The 24,028-nt window shown below is 37.4% G+C and overlaps 1 protein-coding gene across 2 annotated transcripts; it reads right to left on the minus strand.

Moving 5' to 3' along the window:
- Nucleotides 1–2,737: 2,737 nt before the first annotated feature.
- On the minus strand, nucleotides 2,738–23,298 carry LOC120078168 (general transcription factor 3C polypeptide 5-like). 2 transcript variants are annotated; one of them, XM_039032393.1, is made up of 8 exons: nucleotides 22,812–23,298; nucleotides 22,063–22,206; nucleotides 12,535–12,646; nucleotides 12,338–12,460; nucleotides 12,139–12,231; nucleotides 11,929–12,019; nucleotides 4,612–4,687; nucleotides 2,738–4,304 (listed from the first exon to the last, which is right to left on the minus strand). In XM_039032393.1, exons 2-8 carry the CDS (start codon nucleotides 22,195–22,197, stop codon nucleotides 4,119–4,121), a joined length of 816 nt encoding a protein of 271 aa, XP_038888321.1. In that variant the 5' UTR covers nucleotides 22,198–22,206; nucleotides 22,812–23,298; the 3' UTR covers nucleotides 2,738–4,118. The 2 variants fall into 2 exon arrangements, with proteins under 2 accessions (XP_038888321.1, XP_038888320.1); XM_039032392.1 differs by having other exon boundaries at nucleotides 22,788–23,297.
- Nucleotides 23,299–24,028: the final 730 nt, after the last annotated feature.

The following is a 24,028-nucleotide window of genomic DNA, read 5'->3' on the forward strand; positions in this document are numbered from 1 at the left end:
AGACGACCCGATCGAACTCCCCCGGCTCGGGTTGATTGTAATGGTTCGATTAACCGGGTTACTCGACCAACGGTTGCTTGATCCACCCGCGTTTCCCCCTGTCTTTGCGTTCGGGTTGTGGATCCCCTCCGACCCGACCCCCTTGCCTAGACGCCTTTGCAACATTTGGTCTTCCTCGATCAACTGGGCCATTTCATTTTGGCCTTCAATCTTTCGGGCTTCAGCTTCCTCATCTCACTTTGGATCTTTTCTTTAAGCCCACAGACGAATTTACTCTCCAAAGCCTTATCGCCCAACTCCTTCAGCCCAGCAGAGTATCTCTCAAACTTCCTCCGATAGTCCCTCACCGATGTCTCCTGCTGCAGCCGCATCACTCGGGCATAACGATCCGCTTCACTCGTTGGCCAGAATCTTGTTAAAAACAACTCTCTGAATTGCAAACAGCTACTCACCGGTGACCAATCGTCCTCCCATTGATACCAGTCGAGTGCTTCCCCCTCCAAACATAGGACTGCCGCATCCAACTTGTCTTTCTCCGATAGCCTGTTTACGACAAAATACCTCTCTACCCGATGTAACCATCGGTCCGAATTCTCGTCCTCTTCCCCTTTGAAGATAGGTACTTCCAATTTCCTCAGCCGCATATCAAACAACGGAATCTCTTTATTCGCAGGTGCGTGTATTCCTTCTTGATTTTCTGTTCTGGATGAAGAACCCTCTGTTACTTGCTTCCCTTTATCTGTTGGAGTTCTCTCCGATGATGGCGGTTGCCTCTCCAGGTTGCCCATTGTTTCAATTTTCGACAACACTAAGGCCATTTGAGCCAACATGCTACCCATCCAATCTTTCACTTCTTTAGCTTGTACTACCATCCTTCCATCTCCAGTTGTTTTTCTTCCATTGTAATTAATCGAGCTTCCATCTCCCCACCATGCCCAGGTGAGTGCTCTGATACCAACTGATAAGAATGGACTTTTCTTCTTATTTTATTAATAGTAGGGAAGAATTGGAGAGCTTCCCTTCTCTCCCATCAGTCTCAAAATATGAGATTTGATTACAAAATCCTCAATGCCCCTCCATGGTCTCACTCCCTCTTCCAAATAACCTCCTCTCCCCGTGGTCCCTCCCCTTTTCTCTCTCTTTTCTGTTTTGACCCCCCTCTCACTAACAATATTCCCTATCCTTTATTTACTTTGATATTTGCTCATTTTCCTTCTTTTTCTTTCTTCTTTGGTAAACTTTGGTTATCAAGGGTTTATCACATAAAGATACGCAGCATCAAACCTACAAATGACCATAGAGAAATAATAATCCTAAACAGATCCGTTTTAAGAATTACTATTGATCTAGATGGCCAAATTTTAAGAATTATTCTGAGAATTTAGACATTGGTTTTTATATTTCATTCCTCTTTAATTTGGTGGCCTAGTTGGTTCGAGTGTTTTACTTACATTTTATTTATTTCTTCACGTAATTGTTTTAAACTAAGGTTGACTGATAACTCTCATAAATGAGAGTTATTTAGCTCTAAAACTAAAGATTATTATGAAAATCATATATTTATTGACGAAAATCATACCAGATAGAGAAAATTTAAGTAAAAACAAGTTAAACCTATGTTTTGAGCCTTGGTTTATAAATAGAGGTGTTTTGGTGTAAACAGAGGTGTTTTGAGCCTTGGTTTATTGAATAGAGGTGTTTTGGTGTAAAATAGTGAAGTTTTGGAAGTTTTTATAGGTTTTCGCCTAGTCACGCCCATAAGAACTGTGGCAGCCTCCAGAGCAAATCGATAAGGTCAATAAAAATCACAAATTTACTGATTCTGTTATAAAATCTCACCCAATCTCCACAATTCTTAACTGTCATAAAGAGGACAACTCCTCCATTGATCTTGACAGGAAGCCCTAGCCTTTCAGGCCTATATAAAAGGCAGTTAAAGCTCAAAAACTCAAGACATCTATCTATCATCTCAAATTCAAGCTCTCCTGCTCAAGCTCTTCTCATCTCCAATTTTCAGAGTACTAGTATATTCTGTTTTTCTTTTAGCCGGTACTCAAAGTCCCTCCTAGGGTTGCACAACTTTTCTTTGGACACTATTCGAAACAAAAACGTGTAAGTACTTCCTTCCTCCTTGAAGAAGGTTGAACATGTTAGAAAAGAAAATTCAGGTAGGAATTTCCCTTGAAAGTCTAGCTTTACTTTTTAGTTTCTAGATTCTGTTTAGTTGAACGCTTTGGGGCCGTTTGACCCATTAAGTTGTTGTAAACAATCCAACTTAATAGTAAACACTACTGAACTTACAAATTTATCGAGTAACTCCATCTTCCTTATTTTTTATGCTTTTCACATTTACCAAGGAACTTCATCTTCCCCTCTATCTCTGTTTTTCATATTTACCAAGTAACTCCATCTTACTTTCTTAATCTACTTTTCACAATTATCAAGGAACTCAATCTTACAACTCTATATCCAAACACAAACTTACTAACTCCAACATATTAACCCCAAACTTATTAACTCCACTTAGTGGGCCAAATGCCCCCTCCTTAAGTGCAATTTCTTTCATCTTTTATAAAGATGTTGGACTAAACGTCGTTAATCTCCCTTTTCTTAGTATTCTTTGTGTTCCTTTCCCCAATACGTGGAATAAACGTTGTTATCTCCCTTTTCTTAGTATTGTTTGTGTTCCCTTCCTCAATACTTGGGCTAATCGGGGTTTCTTTGTTTATTATACACCATTCTTTTTAATTTTTCAGTTTATTCATAAATGGGAATTTTGTCTCTTTTATAGCATGTATTTCTTTTTTTTTTTTTTTAATATGAGCTAAGCTCCTTGAGATTCAAAATATGTGAATGCCCTAAGATGGGAGGAAAAGTTCCAGTTGTGACATAGCAACTTTCCTCAACACTTAGCACTGTTTGCTTCCATTGAGCATAATTCTTGTTATTAATCTAAAATAATCACTTAGGTTAGCGAGTGTGGAATCTAATGTTCGAAAAGGTTGGATAATAAGCTATTTTCATAAAAGTAATATAGAAAAAGAGTCTAGGCATAGGACTTTGTTTTCTACTTTAGACATAGGGTACATAATGTCATAGTCATACTTCTCCAACTGTGTGGCACCATGATTTACACTTGATCATGGTCATCCTTAAGGGAAACTCATGTCCCAATCTACTTTTTGTTCGACTCTTTGTGGCTTCGTTGAACCTTAACGGCGGTAAGAGGAGGAACTCCCCAATCGAGTCTCTAAGGGGGTTTTTGGCTCAAGAAGTTGGAGTTGGAGAGAGTAGAGTTGTGAACTACACTCCATGTTTGGTCCAACTGACCATTCAACAACTTTCAACTTTCACTTTTTGAAACTGAACTTCCTCTTCTTGAGACTGAAGCAGAGGATGGGAGAAGCCCAGAGATTACATCGACTATAGCACTCCATCCTTTCCCTTTTTGACCTTCTCAAATAAAGATCCTCTACCTTCTCAAATAAAGATCCTCAAAGCAAAGTTTCCTCCTTTGTTTGAAAGGATCTAAAAAATAATAATAAAAAAATTACAGCAAATTTTAGCCTTCTTTCCCAAAAATATTGAGGATTTTGCAGAACTCTTTGTTGAATCCAGACAATCCCTTGCCCACGCCAAAGTGCCCAGCTCTAGTTCAATCTTCCCTACATTCCACAATAACTTCTACCATTTCCCACACTTTTGGAATGAAAAAACCTTCTTATCCACTAAAACCTTCCCCAAACGAAGCTTACATTTTAGAGGGAAGAAGAGGGGAAAAAAAACTAGAGAAAAAATTCCTCTTTCTTTTCTATTTCTTTTGTTTTTGCCATCATCATTGCTCCTACTACTTATTTTTCTTTCCAAAACAACCAATCCAATCATTCTATTTTGGTTACCTCGGTTTCAAACTTTGAGGAGGTCTTTATTTGTGAATTGAAATTTTGTAATCCTCTTGGGATTTGATACTTGAAATGTATAAATTTTATACTACTTGTTGCCAATGTATACTTGCACTAGGGGATTCTTTGTCTCGACAACCATCAATGATCCAATCATCAAATTTTAAAATGAACTTGTTAATGCAGCTCCTTGATATTTATTACGTATATCACTTATCATACAGTGAATTTAACAAGTAAACATGCATGAAAAGTAGTTAAGGATAACAAGAAAATACTCCTGCAACCAAAACATATTAAGTTTTCGCAAAAAAGAAAAAATAACAATAAAATATCGCAGTATAAACAACCAAGGATATCTTTGATGTTAAAATCAATTGCAAGAACAGGTTCTATATCCACCTGCAAAACATGAAAATAGGCATACTAATTAAAATATCATTTGAAAAATATAATGTGAAGTGCAACAAAAAGATGAATCCAGCGCAAAACATAAATGGCATCCTAAACTACATAAGGCTATATAACCTTGACAGTGGCTACAACACTCGAAAATGACCAATATACAAATCATTATTTGATTGCATTCGAAGCAAAATACAAATACGTGGAAGAAAAATACATGAGAAAATTAATAGAACATAAAAATGAACATAATATCAATAGTAAAAAGCTCTACTCTTCGACTAGCTGCAAGAAAGCTATTAACCTCATGAATTTCTTTGTAAGGATTATGTATAGTTTCTGATTTCTTTCTTGGAACATATACGCCAGGTGTTTTTAACCTGAAAAATCGAACAAATGGTAAAAATGTTTCATTTTGTACAGTAATCTTTTTATTGTTACAAAAGACGACAAGTAAATTTTTGGGAAAAAGAAAATATGAACAACAATAAAGATGGGAAAAAGTAGAATGAAGCAGCAAAATAAGAGAGAGAGAGAGAGAGAGAGAGAGAACTTTTATTGTAACCACAGAAAAGCGTCCTAAATGTTACCAATATCTTGAGATAAATATCCAATAAATAGCTAAATAAAAAACAAAAAGTATGTTGTCTTAAAAAATACTCTGATTTATTTGTACCAAATATTTGAAAGAATAGCCTGGGAAGTAGTAATCTATCAAGTTCTAACTAATCTTTACAATGTTCAGATATGATAATGTTGAACGCATTTTTTAATTTGAAAATAAATCAAATGCTAAAACAATTACCAAAAAAGGTGGTTTTTCGGCATCAAGTAGGTGTTGGAAATGGTAACTAAGTTAGCCTTCAATTAGTAGTTTCATAGTATATCATAAAAAATAAACTCAAAAGTATCAAATATATCATTACACACTACTAACCATTTCTTTTTGAAATAGAAACAAGAACTCATTACGAATTTGATAGGTTACAAATTTTTTATTTTGAAAAGAAAACAAAGTTTTCCATTAGAATAATGAAAAGAAACCGATGCTCAAAATACAAAGACACAAACTAAAGGAATATAATAACTACGTTGGAAATGAGTGGCTTCAAATCGGTCAAACCAAGAAAGTGATTTGTCTTGGAAAACAAGCTAATTTCTTTCAATCCAAATCACCGCAAGAAAAGCTTCAATCACATTTGACCATAACAATTGAGATTGAGCTTCAAAGATGAGCCAACCAAAATTTTATCAACGTTAGTTTTAAACGAATTATCGAACACTTAATGTATGTGAAAAATGGAGAACAAATTCCAGCAACAAGACCTAGAAAAACAACACTCAAAGAAGAGATGTTGAAGGTCTTCATTATTAGCCGCACAAAGCGAAAACATAGGACACAAGCAATGAGATGGAAGTTTCCTTTGGAGAATGGAAGAGCAATTCAATGACCCAAAAAATTTGATAATACTAAATCACCAATTAACCCAAAAGCTTAAGTTGATGGGTTGTGGTAAATTTAATTACATTAACACTTTAATACTCCCCTTCACTTGTGGGCTTGAAAATTTGTAGAAGACTATAAGGCCTCCTATTTATCACACGTATAAGAGGAGAGGCAAGACCTTTTATAATTATTTTATAGGCATGATTTCGCATCATTGGGATCCCATCCTTGAGCCCCCTTTTCTCAGGGCTTGGTTTTTTGTATGTGTGTATTCTTTCATTTTGTTCTCAATGAAAGTCATTTTTTTTCATTTAAAAAAAAAAAAAAAAAAACAAACAAACAGAGAGAGGCAAAAAGGAGAATTCATATAGGTAGAGAAGATGGGGAATGTGGATTCTATTATGTTGAGAGTAGGGACCATGGCTTTTGATGCAAGGTTTATGTAGGGATTATTCTCATTAATAAAGGGGATATTTTGAGGAGAAGCCTTGAAGAGGAGAGAGCCAACACTCTAGAACTTGATGGTTGAGATACATATATCATGGAGTATACTTCCCTTGATTGGTATCTTGTTGGGTATTTTTTAGGTGCAGGTTGTGTAGATACCTAACAAATTGGTATTAGAGCTCGGTATATCTGAGGATAACAAGGAAGATGGCTCAGAAATTGGTCGATGATCGTTTTGATGCTATTGAGAAAGAGATATTGACATTGAAGGAAATGGTGGTGCTCATCATAAGTTGTATGTTAATAGATCCAAGATTCAATACTTAGGCCACTGGGTGTCGAGCAAAGGAGTTGACGCGGATGGGGATGAACTACGCTTGATGGTTAATTGGTCGTATTTAAAGAATGCAAGAGTTAAGAAGCTTTTTGGAGTTGACCAGTCATTACGAACGGTTTGTGTTGAACTATGGAAAATTGACAACTACTTTGACTAAATTGCTTCAAAAAGATTCATTTGCTTGGAATGAGGGGGCAGTGTTGGCTTCCAATAGACTTAAACATGCGATGACCACTCTTTCAGTACTATCCCTTCCTAATTTTTCTCTTCCATTTATTATTGAGATTGATGTTTCAGGAACCAAGCTTGGGGTTGTTTTTTTGCAAGTGTTCAACCCGATAGTTTATTTTAGTCAAGCCTTATCCCCAAGTGCACAAGTGAAGTCTATCTACAAACGAGAATAATGGTTGTGGTCCTTTTGGTTAAAAAATGGTGCCATTACTTATTAGGCCAACAAGTTCACTGTCATATCAGATTAGAAGGCTCTCAAGTTCTTGATTGTGCAGAGGGAGGTGCAACCATAGTTCCAAAGATGTTCTAACATAGATGTTAGTTCCAAAGATGCTCTAACATAGATGTTAATGCCTTGAGTTGGAAATTTGCTTTCTTAACTTGCCTGGAAGGAATTATTTGCATTTGATCATTTTCCAGCATGTTATTATGTTGACTCTTAACTCCACATGGCATAGTCGTTATCTAACACCCCTCCAAAAGATTACCACCTTTTAGATGGTTTTCTTTTCCATGGAAACCAGCTTTGTGTCCATAGAGTTCTCTCTGAGAGGCCATCATTTGAGAAGCTCACTCAAACAGCCTTGCTAGACTTTTTAGTCACGCCAAGACATATCTTTCACTTGTAGAACTATTCTTTTGGCCTCAACTACGAAATGATGTCAATAATTTTGTTAAAAGATGCTACATTTGTCAAACCTCCAAGGGGCACGCCCAACACACTGGCTTATACATTCCGCTACCTACCTGTTCCTACTAACATATAGGAAGACCTTTCCATGGACTTCATTCTTGGTTTGCCACGAACACAATGAGGTTATGCCTCCATTTTTGTTGTTGTGGATAGGTTTATCATTTTATTCCTCGCAAAAAAACCATTGATGCCTTAAAACCTTTTTTTTTTTTTTTTTGCAAAGGAACTTAAACATTGCTAACCTTTTCTTTAAGGATATTGTCAGGCTTCATGGAATCCCAAAACACTGGATTATACACTTGCTACCTGATCCTACTAACATATAGGAAGACCTTTCCTACGAACGTATCCGCTTCTTATCCACCAAAAGAAATAGAAAGAAAGAAGAGTTGGACCAAGCATCAAAAGGTTCCCTCTCAACCCCATGAGAAGTTCAAACTATTACTCTCCCACCAAATACCCTACACTAAAGCACACACCCCAACCTTCAAAAAAAACAAATAAATAAATAAATAACTCTCCCATCGAGCAATGGATGATGGAGAATCTCCTAAATCATATCATTAAAATGCTCTCTAACCGGCTAACTGAAAAGTGAACACTCCAAAATTGATGTTCAAAACATAACATGTATAAGTACAATTCCAAAATAAGTGATCCAGATCTTCATTTGCTATTTGACAAAGAATACAGCAAAGATACCCAACCAAGGATGGCATCTTCTCGAATTGCTAATGAGGCGAGTGAGGACTACGAGCTAGTAAGAGGACGAGCTAGTAAGAGGAAGGGTGTTATTTAAGATCGATTTTGAAAAAGCTTATGACCACGTGGATTGGAACTTCCTAGATAAGGTTTTTGGATAGGAAAGGTTTTGGTTACAAGTGACGTATATGGATGTGGGGATGCATGAGGAATGTGAGCTATTCATTTCTCATCAATGGGAGCTGTAGGGGTAACATGACGGCGTCAAGAGGTCTGAGGTAGAGAGATCCTCTTTCCCCTTTTCTTTTTCTCCTTGTTGTGGATGTCCTCAGAGAATGGTGAGTAAGTGTGTCGAAGGTAATATCATTGAGTCCTTTAAGGTGGGTAAGGATAGGGTGGCCCTATCCCATCTTCAATTTGCTGATGACACTCTTCTTTTGTTCTGGTAATGTTAATTCATTCTTGATGCTGAATCACGTTCTTGCCTTCTTTGAGGAGATGTCAGGTTTGAAGATTAACAGGGGAAAGTGTTTTGTCTTAGGTATCAATAGTCTAGAGGATAAGATCAGAAGGTGGCTGAGTGGATTGGTTGTGAGGTTGGGGGCCTTTCGTCTTCTTACCTGGGCCTTCCTCTCGAGAATAATCCAAAGTGAGTTTCCTTGTAGGATCTTGTGATGGATAAAGTTCGTAGTAGGTTGGCATCTTGGAAAAAGGATTTCATTTCTAAAGCGGGTCATTTTACTCTGATTAAGTCCGTCTTGAGTGGCATTCTAGTTTATTTCTTCTCTCTTTAGAGCTCAGGTGAGGTGCGTAAGAGTTTGGAGAGACTAATGCATCATTTCTTTTGGGAAGGGATTGATGAAGGAAAAGGAAAAGGAAAAGGCTCGCACCTTATAAGATGGGAGGTTATCGAAAAACCGATTTCTTTAGGGGGTTTAGAAATTGGGAACCTTAGGATTCGTAACAAAACCCTTTTAGCCAAATGGTTGTGGCACTTTTTGTCTGAGCCCAATTCTCTTTGGCGCAAGATTATTGTTAGTAAACATGGTCCCCATCCTTTTGAGTGGTTGGCTAAAGGGATTAAAGGCACCTACCGAAATCTTTGGAAAGATATTTCAAAAGAGCTTCCTACTTTTGTTCTTTGGGTCCAATGTGCGATGGGGGATGGGAGAGAGACATATTTTTTGGGAAGATCAATGGATAGGGGAAAGACCTCTCTATGAATTATTCCCCCAGGTGTATCATTTGTCTTCTTTTAAAAATCATTTCGTGGTTGATTTTCTTGTGTGGATAGGGAGCTCTTGCTCATTTTCCTTCGAGTATCGTGCTCTTTCCAATAAGGAAACGACAGATGTAGTTGCTCTCCTTTCTCTTCTTGAGAGTCACTGCTTTTGTCTTGGGAGGAGAGATGTGAGAGTTTGGAGTTCAAATCCTTTGGAAGGGTTGTCCTGTAAGTCTTTCTTCCAGTGTTTGGTTGATCCTTCTATTTTGGGTGGGTCTAGCTTTTCGTCACTGTGGAGGATTAAGGTTCCTAGAAAGTGAGATTCTTTACTTGGCAAGTTCTTCACGACTGTATTAGTACATTGGATAGGCTTGTTAGGAAGATGTCGTTGCTAGTTAGGCCTTTTTGCTATATTTTTTGTCGAAAGGTGGAGAAAGACTTGGATCATATTCTTTGGCGACGTGAGTTTGCGAGCTTTGTCTGGGACTCTTTTTTCCAGATGTTTGGCATGATGTGTGCTCGTCACAGAGATGTTAGAGACATGTTCGAGGAGTTCCTCCTCAATCCGCCGTTTGGGGAGAAAGACCGTTTTCTCTGGCTTGCAAGCGTTTGTGCTATTATTTGGGTACTGTGAGGTGAAAGGATGGCAGGGTGTTTAGGGTGGTTAAGAGGGATGCTAGAGAAATTTAGTCTCTTGTTCCTTTTCATGTTTCTCATTCGGCTTTGATTTCGAAGATTTTTATAATTATTCTATAGACGTGATTTTGTTAATTGGAGTCCCTTCTTGTAGAGAGATTCCCTTTTTGTGGGCTTGATTTTTGTATGCCAGTGTATTCTTTCATTTTTTTCTCAAGGAAAGTTGTTGTTCTTTTCCCAAAAAATAATAATATAATATTTTTTTTTTAGGAAAAAAGGGAAAAAAAACATTAATCCACCAGAAAGAAGATACCAACAGGAAAGTGTTTACTATTCCATTGAGCTTCAAGAACGTAGGCTAAGAAAATACCATAAACTTTTCCCTCACAGTAGACTTCATGGATTATCTATGAGAAGGAGAAAAAATCAAGCTGTGGAAAAGTTGAGGAACAAAGCCATTCAGCTAATTCAATTTCTAACTACTCCAAGAAAATTTGCCCACTGGAATTTGCCAACCTGATGATTCAAGATCCAGATGGACAATTAAGTCAACACCTGATAAGTTCTTCTACAGAGATGGGTGGAGTCGAAATTATAGTGAGTTGAATACATGAAAATAGAGGAAATCTGCATCAATAATGAAGAAGCTATCAAATTCATGTTTGGAAAATTTCCTATTGGAGTGTATTGTTTTGAGGTTAATTTTGCTTTGCTAATATTATGGTCCAATGCAGTCCAGGCTCTAACATATGAGATTTGGAACGAACAATTTTTCCATGACAAACCACTTGATTGGACAGATCGGTTGGGATCAGCACATTTTCTTGCCTCATCATGCTGTTATCAATCTAAAGCTTTTGCCAAGATTCACGGCATGTGTTTGAACTAGAATGTTTTCATTAATTCGGCTTAATTTCTGTCTTTTTGTCTTTGTATTACTCGATATGTATCCTTGTTATTTTTGTTGTTCTTGGTATCTTGTATTTTGTATTTTGGAGCACTGGACTCTTTTTATTACATGAATGAAAAGTACTGTTTCCATTTCAGAAAAAATAATAGATTGATTAGTCCAATTAGTAATTTTGAAAAGCATCCCAAGGTAAGGAGAGTTAATCACTCAAGTGAATTGGTCTCACACAGCAAAGTCAGGTTTCCAGCGGATGAATAAATCTTTGCCACTGAAATTTAATGCTTCTTGGATATTTTATTGGTATTCTTACAAGCTCAAAACTACGTTTTCAATTGGAGTATTTAAAATCATAGGAAGAAGGACGAATCAATTTTGCAGTTCACCCGCCTATTCCCAACTTCATCATTTTTTAACACGAGTAAAAGTTATTTTTTGGTGAGAGGAAACTGCAAGCTAAACCCTAGAATAGTTAGTTACCAGTTAGGCTGTTAGTCCTGATTGATTAGTATATTAGCTATGGTTGGTTATTAGGTTTTTTTTTCCTTTTTTTCCTTTTCTTTTTTATAAAAAAGAACTACTTTCATTGAAAAAAAAAATGAAAGAATACAAAGCAACAAAAGAAACCCACAAAAAGGAGGAAAACCCACCATAAAAAGGGACTCCGACTATGCAAAATAACTCCTATAGAATAGTTACAAAAAGCCTTCAAATTCAAAGCCCATAGAGAGACATGATAACGCATTAGGGACCAAATCTCACAAGGGTCCTATTCCACACCTCTAAAAACTCTATTGTTCCACTCACCTCACACCACCCACAAAATAGCACACCCCTATATTTGGGTGTTTTTTCAGTTTAGTTAACGTTTCAGGGAAAAAAAAAAAAAAAAAAAAAAAGCAGCCTATAATAACAGAAATATGAGAGGTTGAAAGTGTTACGAACAAACTAATATAAGCACCCAATATAACCAAATGATAGATGCAAAAAATTCTTACACTAAATTTTCAGGCACATCCTTAATCGAAAATAATGGAGGAACTAAAATCATAGTATCCTCCTTGTCCACATCAACGGCATTACCCTTCCCTGCATAAACCACATGTAGAGTTTACTTTACTCATTTAATAAATTTAAGACACAACTCTAGCAATCATATGTAACTCTTATATGTATAATAATATAGACATTAAACACAAAAATAACACCTAAACATGGTTCGTGCATTTCTGCCCAATTCCCCTTCTTCCTCCGGGTAGCATCCGCATGAACAGCAATGACGTGTTGGTAGTCAATCATGCCTTAAAATATGTTGAAATAAAGTTTAGAAAAGAGAACTCATAGGCATTCAAATATGAATAACATAAATCAGAAAACTTAGTCCAAGAGAATAAATATCCATCAAACCCTCAAAATGATATGCTTCAGGCACACGAGCAACCATCTCAAAATCAAGGTTGGCTTCATCTTCTCTAGGTACTTCTTTTTCAACTTTCATGATTCCCTCGATAGTATCACTTTTTGAATGGCCTTTCATCATATCAATTCTTGAGTTAGTAATTCCATATGCTTCAAATATTGAAAACGAATTTATAAATACGCACATATTTTCAAAAGAAAACAACTGCATGGGCGAAGCTCCCCATATGTCGGATGTGAATATGGATCTTCCGGTCTAAAGCGAAGCTCTAACTTACTTGATTGGATATCACGAACCTAGAACACCACAGTTAAAGGAGAAAGCTGAATTATCAAAACATGAAGAAATAACGAAATACATTGTAACAATAAATTAAGGAAATAATGAAAATATAAAAATTAATATATAAGAGATTTGGTTTGTGAACCATTTAAGTTCACGAGATGATGTATAAAATAATATATAAAATTCATGTTTTAAGAAATAATACAGGCAAGCCCATTTACCAAAGGCAAAATTGATCGTCTCCAAAAGGAATATAGTTTTTTATTTTTAACAAGATATAACGATTTCCATTAAGAAAATGAAAAGAGATTAATGTTTAAGGATACAAAACTCCTAAAGTGGCAAAAGTTAACAATACAAAACAAAATACAACACTAACTGAGAACATAAAAAAAAGAAATAGGAAGGACAAAAGAATAGAAGCAACCCAGACCAAGTAAATAGGGAAAATAAAAGAGTTCTAGATTCTGTTAGAATGAATTTCTTATCATTTAATTAGATAAAAAGTACATATATATAGGAGAATGAGAAACCCTAATCTAGGATATATAAAATTACAATAAAGGATAATTGTACATATTAATTTAAATATATCTTATAACACTCCCCCTCAAGCTGGAGCAAATATGTCAATCATGTCCAGCTTGTTGCATAAATAGCTTATTCTTGCTCCATTTACAGCTTTGGTAAATATATCTCCCAATTGTTCTCTAGTCTTCACATATCCTGTAGATATTAACCCTTCTTGTATTTTCTCGCGAACAAAGTGACAATCCACTTCAAAATGTTTAGTTCATTCATAAAATACTGGACTGGATGCAGTGTGAAGTGCAGCTTGATTATCACGCCATAATCTAGCTGGCATGGTAACGCGGAAACTCATCTTAGATAAAAGTTGATGTATCCACACTATTTCACACACGAATTGTGTCATAGCTCTATTCTGACTCGGCACTCGAACGAGAAACTACATTTTGTTTCTTACTTTTCCATAACACTAGGTTTCCTCCTACAAAAACACAATATCCAGAGGTTGATTACCTATTCTCTCGAGATCCAGCCCAATCAGCATCTGAAAAACATTCAACCCTTGTATGACCATGATCTTTATATAAGATTCCATGTCCATGTGCAGCTTTTAGATAATATAGAATTTGTTCTACTGCAGCCCAATGATCCACTGTAGGAGAAGACAAACTGACTCACAATATTCATGGAGTAAGCAATATATGGTCGTGTCACTGTTAAATAGTTCAACTTTCCAACTAATCTTCTATATCTCTCAGGATCTTTAAATAATTCTCCTTCTCAAGAAAGTTGCAAATTTGGTATCATCGGATACTACATGGTTTGACTCCTAATTTTCCAGTCTCAGAGAACAAATCAAGTACATACTTCCATTGTGACAGATGAATACCTTTCTTACTTTTCATTACTTCAATACCCAAGAAATACTTCAATTGTCCCAAATCTTTAGTATGAAATTGACCCTGAAGAAAAGTCTTGAGAGAAGATATACCTAATATACCATTTCCAGTGATAACGATATCGTCAACATACACAACAAGCAAAATAATATCATTATCAGGTCGTTGATAGAATACATAATGATCAAAAGCACTTTTCTAAATACCAAAACATTCGAGTGCTTGACTAAACTTACCAAATCATGCATGGACTTTGTTTCAGTCCATATAAAGATTTTCGAATACGACACAACTTATCACTCTCCCCCTGAGCAACAAACCCAGGTGGTTGCTCCATGTAAACTTCCTCCTAAAGATCACCATGCAGAAAAGCATTCTTAATGTTGAGTTGATGCAAAGGCCAATTATGAGTAGCAGCCACGGATAGAAATAGTCGAATGGAAATTAATTTAGCAATAGGAGAAAATGTATCAAAATAATCAGTCCCATAGATTTGGGCATACCTTTGGCAACAAGACGAGCTTTCACGCAAACCATTGTTCCGTCAAGATTGGCTAAAGAAATACCCATTTACATCCAATAGCCTTCTCTCCTGCCGGACGCAAGACTAAATCCCAAGTACCATTCTCATCCAATGCAGTCATCTCCTCAATCATTGCACTACGCCACCCAGAATGAGATAAAGTTTCATGAACCAAGTGAGGAATAGAGATGGAATCAAGAGATGTAATGAAGGAATAAGTGGCTGAAGACAACTGGTTATACGAAACAAATGAAGAAATATGGTAAGTACAAGTGTGATTACCTTTTCGAGGGGCAATGGATAGATCATCACTCGATTCCGGATCAAAAGTCAAAGAAGCCATCAGTGTAGGACATGTGTCTAAAGGTGGTTATGGAGGACGTCTGGAGTAAACTCGAGTGACCAGTGGGCGAGAAAGAAGAGACACAGAAGAAGGTTGAGTAAGAGAGGATGTTGAAGAGATAATCTCATAGATAAACAAATTGTCCTCCTCCTCTCCTTTACAATGACTGGATGGTGAGGGACTAAAAGGTATATCTTCAAGAAACGTAACATTGGGAGAGACAAAATACTTGTTAAGAGTAGGACAATAGCAACAATAACCCTTTTGAACACGCAAATAGTCTAAGAAAATGCATTTCAAAGATTTTAGATCTAATTTGGTACGATGTGGACGAATATCCTGAGCAAAACAAACACAGCCAAAGATCTTAGGGACAATAGGAAACAAAGATTTTGTAGGGAAAAGAGTAGGATGAGGAATCTCTCCATCGAGGACAGAGGAAGGCATTCTATTATTAGGAAGTAAGCATTGGACACCGCATCAACCCAAAATTGCTTTGGACCATGCATTTGAAAGGATAAGGCGTGAGCTGTCTCAAGGAGGTGTCTGTTCTTTCTTTCAACAACTTCATTTTGAGATGGAGTGTCTATGCAAGAGGATTGATGAATGATGCCATGATCACATAAGTAAGATCCAAGAATATGCGAGAAATATTCATCAGCATTATCAACGCGCAAGGTTTTGATAGAGACATTAAATTGATTTCGAATTTCAACATGAAAAGTACAAAAATGAGACCTCGGAATAATTTTTCATTAAATATAACCAAGTCACACAAAAATAATCGTCAACAAAAGTAACAAAGTAACGAAAACCTGTTTGAGACACAACTGGACAAAGACCCCGAATATCAAAATGAACTAACTCAAATGGAGCGTTGGCTCGTTCATAGACTCTAGGACCAGAGCTAAGACGATGAAATTTAGCAAATTGACATCGTGTCACAATTCAAAGACGACAAAGAACGAAATTCAAGATATATTTTCTTCAACATGAACAAAGAAGGATGACCCAGACGATAGTGAATTGCAAACGGGGATGTAACGCCAGAGCAGGCTACTACTTTTGGTATCTGGTGCTAAAAAATGTAAAGGCCCCCCGACTCATGTCCTCTACCAATAATCTTCTTCGTCATACGATCCTAAAACAAGCAATAACCAGGAAAAAAACAAGATACAACAATTAAGGTCGCGAGTAAGCTAGCTAATAGAAATTAAATTAAAAAACAACTAAGGCAAATGTAATACAAAGGACAAAGAAAGAGATGGTGTGAGAGGAATGGTGTCGGATCCAAGAACAGAGGAGATGGATCCATCTGCCAAAATGACAGATGGGGATGGGGCAGGGGACAAGGTGTAGAAAATAAGTTAGAATTACCCATTGATAACGAGTGGGCCCAAATAATTCAATCAGGGTAGTTGCTGAACCATACCACGTAGTTCCAACAACAACAAAAGCTGCAAAAAATACAGCAGTAATACTACTCGAAAGGACGGTTTCAATATGAGCGGTGGCATCTGAGTCTATGACCCACTTGGTAGATGATGTAAGAAGGCATTTCGAATTACTTGTCTCAATAATGGTGGCAGTAGGGTTCGATAAAGAAGATGCCTGCAAGGATTCCTAAAATATTTGAAATTTAGCAAAATCGTCAGTAGAGATGGTAACAAACTTTTCGGCCATATCATTGGCGGAAGCAATCTGAGCATGTTGAGATCGTTGAGCCTTATACAACAATTTTTGACAATCATGTTTCAAATGTCCTGGCTTACAACAATAGTGACAAGCAATCTCCTGCGAATCAGATTTTTTATTATCATAACTAGGCTTCTGAAAATTGTTGGTCATCCCTGGAGTAACCCGAGAATTATTATTCTTGCTTATAAGAGCACTACTAGGATGAGAAACAAACTAACCAGATTGAGAGCTCTCAATACGAAGCACACGACTAAAGGCCTCCTAATGATGGAATCTCAAAGTCAGAAAGAATCTGTGTTTTAGCCATTCCAAATTCAAGTGAAAGTCCATTTAGAAATATCATAACAGCCATCTTTTCTCGTTGAACTTGTTGAACTTTGACATCTGGGCTAAAAGGTAACAATAAGGCAAGTTCGGCAACTGTCTTTTTAAGCCTCATAAAATAGCTTGTAACAGATTCTCCTTTCTGTTTGGCTCGAAAGAATTGCATACAAATTTCAAACATTCGATGGACGTGTTCTTTTCCCGAGTATAAAAGTTCTAAAAAATCTAAGAGTTCCTTAACAGAATTACAATGATCTACCAAACCAACAACCTCACTCTCAATGGAATTCTTAATCTGAAGATAAAGTCAAGCGTCGTCACGAAGCCAAGCCTTTTTCTTATCATCTTGTGGTGGATTCTAAGTCGCATGATCATCCATATCAATACTAAGTAAATAAAACTGAATAGTACGAAGCCAATCATAGTAATTAGTTCCATGTAACTTATGTTCTGTTATCTTTGATGCTAAGGAAATTACATTGGATACAACCATATGCTTCATCTCATCCATGAAGAACGAACACACGATCCCACAAGCAGAATTAAAGAAATCAAAAATCGAAAGCAAGGTAAATCAAAGAGTGAAACTGTCACACCCCCTCCCTAGCTCACCTCTAGAACTCGAAAGGAGGCGTGAGGACGGTAGATAGCACCCTATTGTGATACCTACTGCCCATCTGAACCTTTTTCACTCATTACTCTTTAAGTCAAGGATAACAACTGTTTGACTAAACTCATTTTATTACAAACAGTATAACGTTTATACAACTTCCAAACTTAACTACAAAGTTTACATCAACAACTCTAAAACCGAAAGTGTGGCTGTGGCGTGGCAGACCTTGACCTTAGCAGCACCCTGAAACCCCTTATCTTTTGCTACCTGGGAAGAAAAACATGAAAGAAAAGAATGAGCTTCAAGAAGCTCAATGAGTGGTAAGCAACTTCTAAAGTCTCTTTCAACTCATAATAATACAAGCATATCACAATTACGAGGTTAACATCCAAACCTCCATCTCAAATGAGTCTGTTCTCAACTCTACTTACACACGATAGATAGTTAAACGGATACTAATCATAAACGTATACTCTCATGTGTTCCCTATGTGCACATAGATCCCCGCTTATGGGCTCAGAAGCTAGGCTTGTCGACCCTCTGACCATCCTATATGAGGTTCCTCTCACAGGTTCAGGAACTAGGCGTTATGGCCCCCTAACCATCCCGTGAGATTCTGCTCCGAGATCAGGAACTAGGTCTATTGACCTCCTGACCATCCCAGTCACATATTCACATTCTCGTTCTAACTACTCATTACAACATAAACATAACATATATTCTAAAAAAGATGCTTAAGACCTTAAAGAAATGCCACTCACCTTGGTTGGTAGGAACCTTTCTCGCTAGAAGTTCCTTGGTTTCCTCAGGCTCTCTTTTGAACCCTAAATTCCAAATTCAACTTCAAGCTTAGATTACTCATATTTTCAGACCTTATTTTGAGACACTTCCTTCTACAAATAGGTTTAAAAATGTCTTAACTTACTTATCTTAAAATCCCAGCTCAGGACTCCTTGTGGTTTGGCTGGAATCCTCAAATCATCAAGACTGGCCCAAGCTTACCCGAGAGCTCGATCCTTCTATCTTTTCTTTACTCTCTAGCTTGATTCCTTTGAGCTTCTTCTCCGACAACCCTGTCTTGAAAACTAGATACTCAGAGCTTTCAAGTGGCTTTGGAATCACTTAAAACGCACAAGTAGTTTAGGAGAACTACTCGTTCCAAGTTGATGCTACTTCATGACCTCACTATCCGATAGCATCTCCACATCTTGGAATCACTTGATCAACGCATGGTTTTGCTATCAACGCATGCTCTTCATGATTAACACAAAGCTTCTTCCAAATCTGCCCTCAAACACTCTTCCTAATATCCTTTGAAGAGAATTTGGGTTATGAACTGAAGAGAAGCCTTGTGGTGGTATTTATAGGCCTTAGAACCGATCCTCGTCATCTTTTAAGGCTTCCAACGCATGACACCTCCTACTTAGAAACTTTTGGAGTGTCTGCACCATGCTTCGCCACCACCTACTTCCATGTCACTCACCTACTTCCATGTCACTTCCTACTTGAATGAAGTTTGAGTTGTCTTCCTCATGCATAAGTCTTCTTTGCATGAAATCCTATTTGTCCACCTCCTACTAACTTAAGCTCAACCTCTTCTCGGTTAGCCACTTGTTCGAATGAATCTATCAGCCCATAGCTCTCTCATCATCGCATGCCCTTCCAATTACATGGCCGCATGCTTGCTTCATCGCATCACTTGTGCCATACTAACCTCAAGGCATCGCAAGTCATTTGCTGGGCCACATCCTCCTCTTCTCGCATGGCTTACCCTTGGCGCATGCGTTCAACTAGGACTATGACCATCACAATCTTTCATCGCATGCTGCTAGCCTTTGTCATATGTGCCCACATGCCCTCGGATGTCCTTGGTGCATAACACATCACCATCGCATACCAACCCTTGGGTCAAGCTGGGTCTCGAGTCAACACTTCATGGTTTGTCTTACCATCGCCTAGTCTCTTGCTAATGCATACCTTATGACTAACGCAAGCATGCCCTTGTTGCTTGCCAACGCCCATAGCCTCGTGCACAAGACCAATGCATTCACCATCTAACCTCGCAAGCCTTGTGTGCCACAAGCCCCATGAACGCTTACACTACACTATGCACCCATTGTGGCTTCGCCCATCGTATAGCTTCATCGTGTAGTTGTTGCGCCTATCACATAGCTCATCACTCACTGCCCTCTCGCTCTTGCTCTCGCCCATCGTCTAGCTCATCGTGCAACCCCGCAAGCATCTATGCAATCGTCCGTGCGCACGCTCCATCGCCTAGCGCCCACGCTCGCGCACAACCGAATGCATCCTTGCTCACGCCTGGCCCATCCTCGTCACTCAATGGCTCTTCCTTGTCGCTTGCTCATGCAACCTCTTGCCATCCCAACGCATGAGCAGCCCTTGTCATGCCACGCTCGTGCAATGCCTCATGCCAATGTTTCGGCCAACATGCATCCATACCTCTCAAGCTCAATGCATGGCTGTCCTAGGCTTCAATACTTAATCCCTTATAACCTCTACAAACCTGGCTTCATTAGAGCCTTATGCGTTAATGCTTCCTAACACCAAACGCATGGTTTCTTTTTGGTTTCATACTTAGCCAAATTTTTACTAGTTAAGGCTCAACTCAAAGCTACTCAAAAGTTTATTCCAATACTTAGAATTTTCTTCCCTTCAACATAAGATTTAACTTATACTTGGTTAATTTCCTTAATTACCTGCTTAAGTAAGGAGACCCGGGTTTCATAGAAACAGTCCCAAATGAGAGCAAAACAGTCACAAACCCTAGGAACAAAAGGGTATTTTCAAACAGCCTCACACTCGAGTAGATGTTGGTAGAACTAAAGGCACAGATGGACCGAAAAAGCTAACCCAAGACGAACCCAATCGACGGAAGCGAAGAAGGCAACTTCACGTGCTCCCACGCGCCGGCACGTGGCGACGGAGCAACTCTGAACTGGCAGCGCATGTGACTCACATGCAGCTATTTCCGGTGAACGGCGATGGCAGATTGAGGCAACAGCGGTGGCGGTCCTCCTAAGGTGGGCGATGTCGTCAAACAGCCACTTGAAATGATGATCTAAATTCAAACCCTAACTCACAAAGCTGTCAAAGAATATTCTAAACCCTAAACAAAGAATGGCTCTTATACCATATACTATATACTGTTGGAGAATAAATTTCTTATCATTTAATTAGATAAAAGGTACATATATATTGGAGAATGAGAAACCCTAATCTAAGATATACAAAATTACAATAAAGGACATCTGTATATATTAATTTAAATATATCTTATAACACTCACAAACTTCTTTGATAATGAGCACCACGAAAAAGAATTTAGTTATTATCCAAGATTGACCTTTTCGTTGATACATGAAGTATAAAATGGAGCACGTCTTTCGTTATTGACCTTTGTTGCAATTTTAATCTTCCAAAACTAAGAAAAGAAGGGAGAACTTCGAGAAGAAGAGGGCTCACCTAGCATCCAAATAACAACTTATAGGAGAACCCGTTCAAAGGGCTAGGACTCTAAACCCGCCATTCACTTCACTCTGAGATAGTAAAATTGCCAATTAAATCAAGCATGGAAATGTCATTAGCCTCCCTGTTAGAACGAGGATGATTGAGATCAAGGAAAATAGAGGAACATTTTTTAAAAGAGGATGTAAGCCACAAATGAGAATTTTGAATTGGGTAAATGGTAGAGAAAGAAACAAAGCGCAAAGAGAGCTATCAGCGATAATTACTCACAACAACCTTATTCCATAAATTATCAGACTCACGAGGAAAGCACCACAACTACTTAGCCAACAAGGCCTTGTTCACATCCTAAAACTCCTTATACCCAAACCCCAAGCTCCACTAGATTAGTCGCAACCTCCCAACTAACCAAGTGAGAACCACTACTAGCAAAATCACAAACCAATAAATCAATTTAGTTTTAGATAGTTGGTAACCTATCCTCAGTATCATCTCCTCTACTAACGTTCACAATGATCTCAAACATTCCTCTCCTTCCCCGCAAATACAATGACCCTCTCCACGGTAAATAATACATCCCACCAATCAACTAGCTGGAGGGGAATTTTCCTTTATACCCTTTCTAGAATATGTTTTCACAAAAAAAGGCCTGATAAATTGTTTAATGGAATTTATCTGATCATGAGAAGAAATGGAATTTCTCCATTCAAATTATATTACATCCTAAACCTACAGAAGAGAAGCAATAATTTTTTTAAAACCCTAGACCCTAAAAAAAAAGTTCCTTAATTTGATCAACATCAACTCCCAAATAATGTGTATATACAATGCTGCACCCTTCTTTGGTTCCACAAGGAAGCATTGGTTTATTAACGATGAGACTTATGCACAAGTAGACTAAAGACAAAATATTAACAGGTTTTATATTAACAGGGAAACTTCAAAATCGAAAAGAGGAACTGTGAGAATTTCAAAATGATATCCAATTATTTGATATCGACTATTAGTTATACCTTGAGAATTGATTGTGTTCCTCCTAGACTTTCAATTGCCCGACGCTTGGACAAAGGATAACCAGGATAGTGAACTGCAAAATTCTGGGCAGTAGGTAAGTGCCCTGAGATACTGTTGTCTTTCAGCTTCCCCATTCTCAGTTTCTAATATGGAGACAATACACTTCTATTAGGAGCCCTAAGTGGTCTTTTTCGTAAATTATCCAATACAATTATTAAAATAATAATGCAGAAACAGAACCATTAGAAACTATAACAACTCACATAATTCAGCGGAAGCAATGTATTACCAACAAAATCTAAGATAAATTATCGAATCCTATAAAAAACTGCTTTTTGCCAGAATGCCTAACTTCATTCTTTCAGAATTATCACCAAGTCCTTCATTAGAAAACATTTGGAAAAGAAAAAATAGTAGAAAAATACTCAATGAGCAATTCTCATATCAAGCTTCAATATTCATTCTCTTTAAGAATGTCCGTAAACAAAAGTTCAAATCCTTGCAAAACTTTCTGTCAAAACTTGTTACGAACAATGCTTTCAAAGACGAAATCTTTAAATCAAATAAGCTTTCAGAACTACAATCCTTCAGTCAAACAAGCTTTCAAAACCAGATTCAACCTGAAACTTTCAAATTGACTTACAACGAAACAAAATCTTGAATACTCTCAACAGAACAAAACTTTCAAACGATCGATACAACTTATTAAAGCAACGATCCTTACCAAATCTTACAAAAAGCTCCGAACCTTGTGGGTTGGCGTTCGAAAACGTCCGAGGTAATCCGATTTGAGGCCAACCGGAGAGTGGATAACAGCCTAAAGCTTACTCCAAAGTAAAAAACACTGCTAAAAGACTCACAATCGTCGGAAACCTGATTGTTCGCGCCGTAGTCTCGAACGGAGAGAAAACACTGCTGCGAAAGCCTGAATGCAACCGTTCGAAGAGGGTGCTCGCAGGTTCAATTCGTGGGTTTCGTCGTCATTGTACCATCGCCCGCCGTGCATTAAACCTGCAGTGCTGCTGTCGCAGAGCCTTCGTCAGGCTGACTTTTCGTCGCTTGCTCGTGGGTCTGCTGCGTGGTCGCCGCCGGAGAAGAAAACGAGCAGGAGGGAAGGTGGTCGGCGGCTGCTGCGGATCGGGAAGGAGTAGAAGAGGTGGCCGGCGACTGTCAGGGAGGAAGAGCGAAAAGTTAGGCTACTAATTTTATTTTTTTTTCGTTTTTTGTTTTTTTCCTACAGATATTTTCATGTAATTTCAATTTTCAGCGCTCAAGTTGGATTTGGTTGGATGAGTAAAAAAAACTCACTTCACTAATTATTAAAGAGGTTTATTATCTCGTTATTTAATTCATATTTTTTACCTAATTCTCCCAATTATTATTCTTCTATAATAATTATCAACTCAACACTGTACTTCAAACGCCCCTTAAATGAATTTCAAAACACATCTGATCTGGATTTCTTAATACTTAAAAAAAATATAGAACTTTGGATTATTTGGGACATTATATTGAGATATGATGATGTCTATGAGTTTATATGTTTATGTTTGAAGTGTAGAGTTATTTAGTCTGAGTTCATATATTTGTGTTTGAAGTACAGAGTTGAATTCATATGTCTGGGTATCTGATGCAGTTTTTTGAACTCTAAATAATACGTTTTTCATGGCTATTTTCATTTTGAAACTTTTTATTCAATAATCATACTCATTTTTGTATTGAATAAAATATGGATAGCAATTTTTTTTTCTTTAAAATTTTTAAGTTTTTCTCTCTTTCTTTCTCTCACTCTTTATTTCTTTCTTTTTTAGGTAACAACAATTAACCCACTATATTTCTTACAATAATATAGTTAAATTAATTGAGAACCCAAAAAGAAATAAAAACTTTTTAATCCAAATTTCATGAATTTTGCCATCATCTTCTTTTTCTTCTTCTTGTTATTGCTCTATATTTTTACTCTAT

Source organism: Benincasa hispida, chromosome 5 (genome assembly GCF_009727055.1).
Source record: "Benincasa hispida cultivar B227 chromosome 5, ASM972705v1, whole genome shotgun sequence".
Classification (NCBI taxonomy): Eukaryota; Viridiplantae; Streptophyta; class Magnoliopsida; order Cucurbitales; family Cucurbitaceae; genus Benincasa; species Benincasa hispida.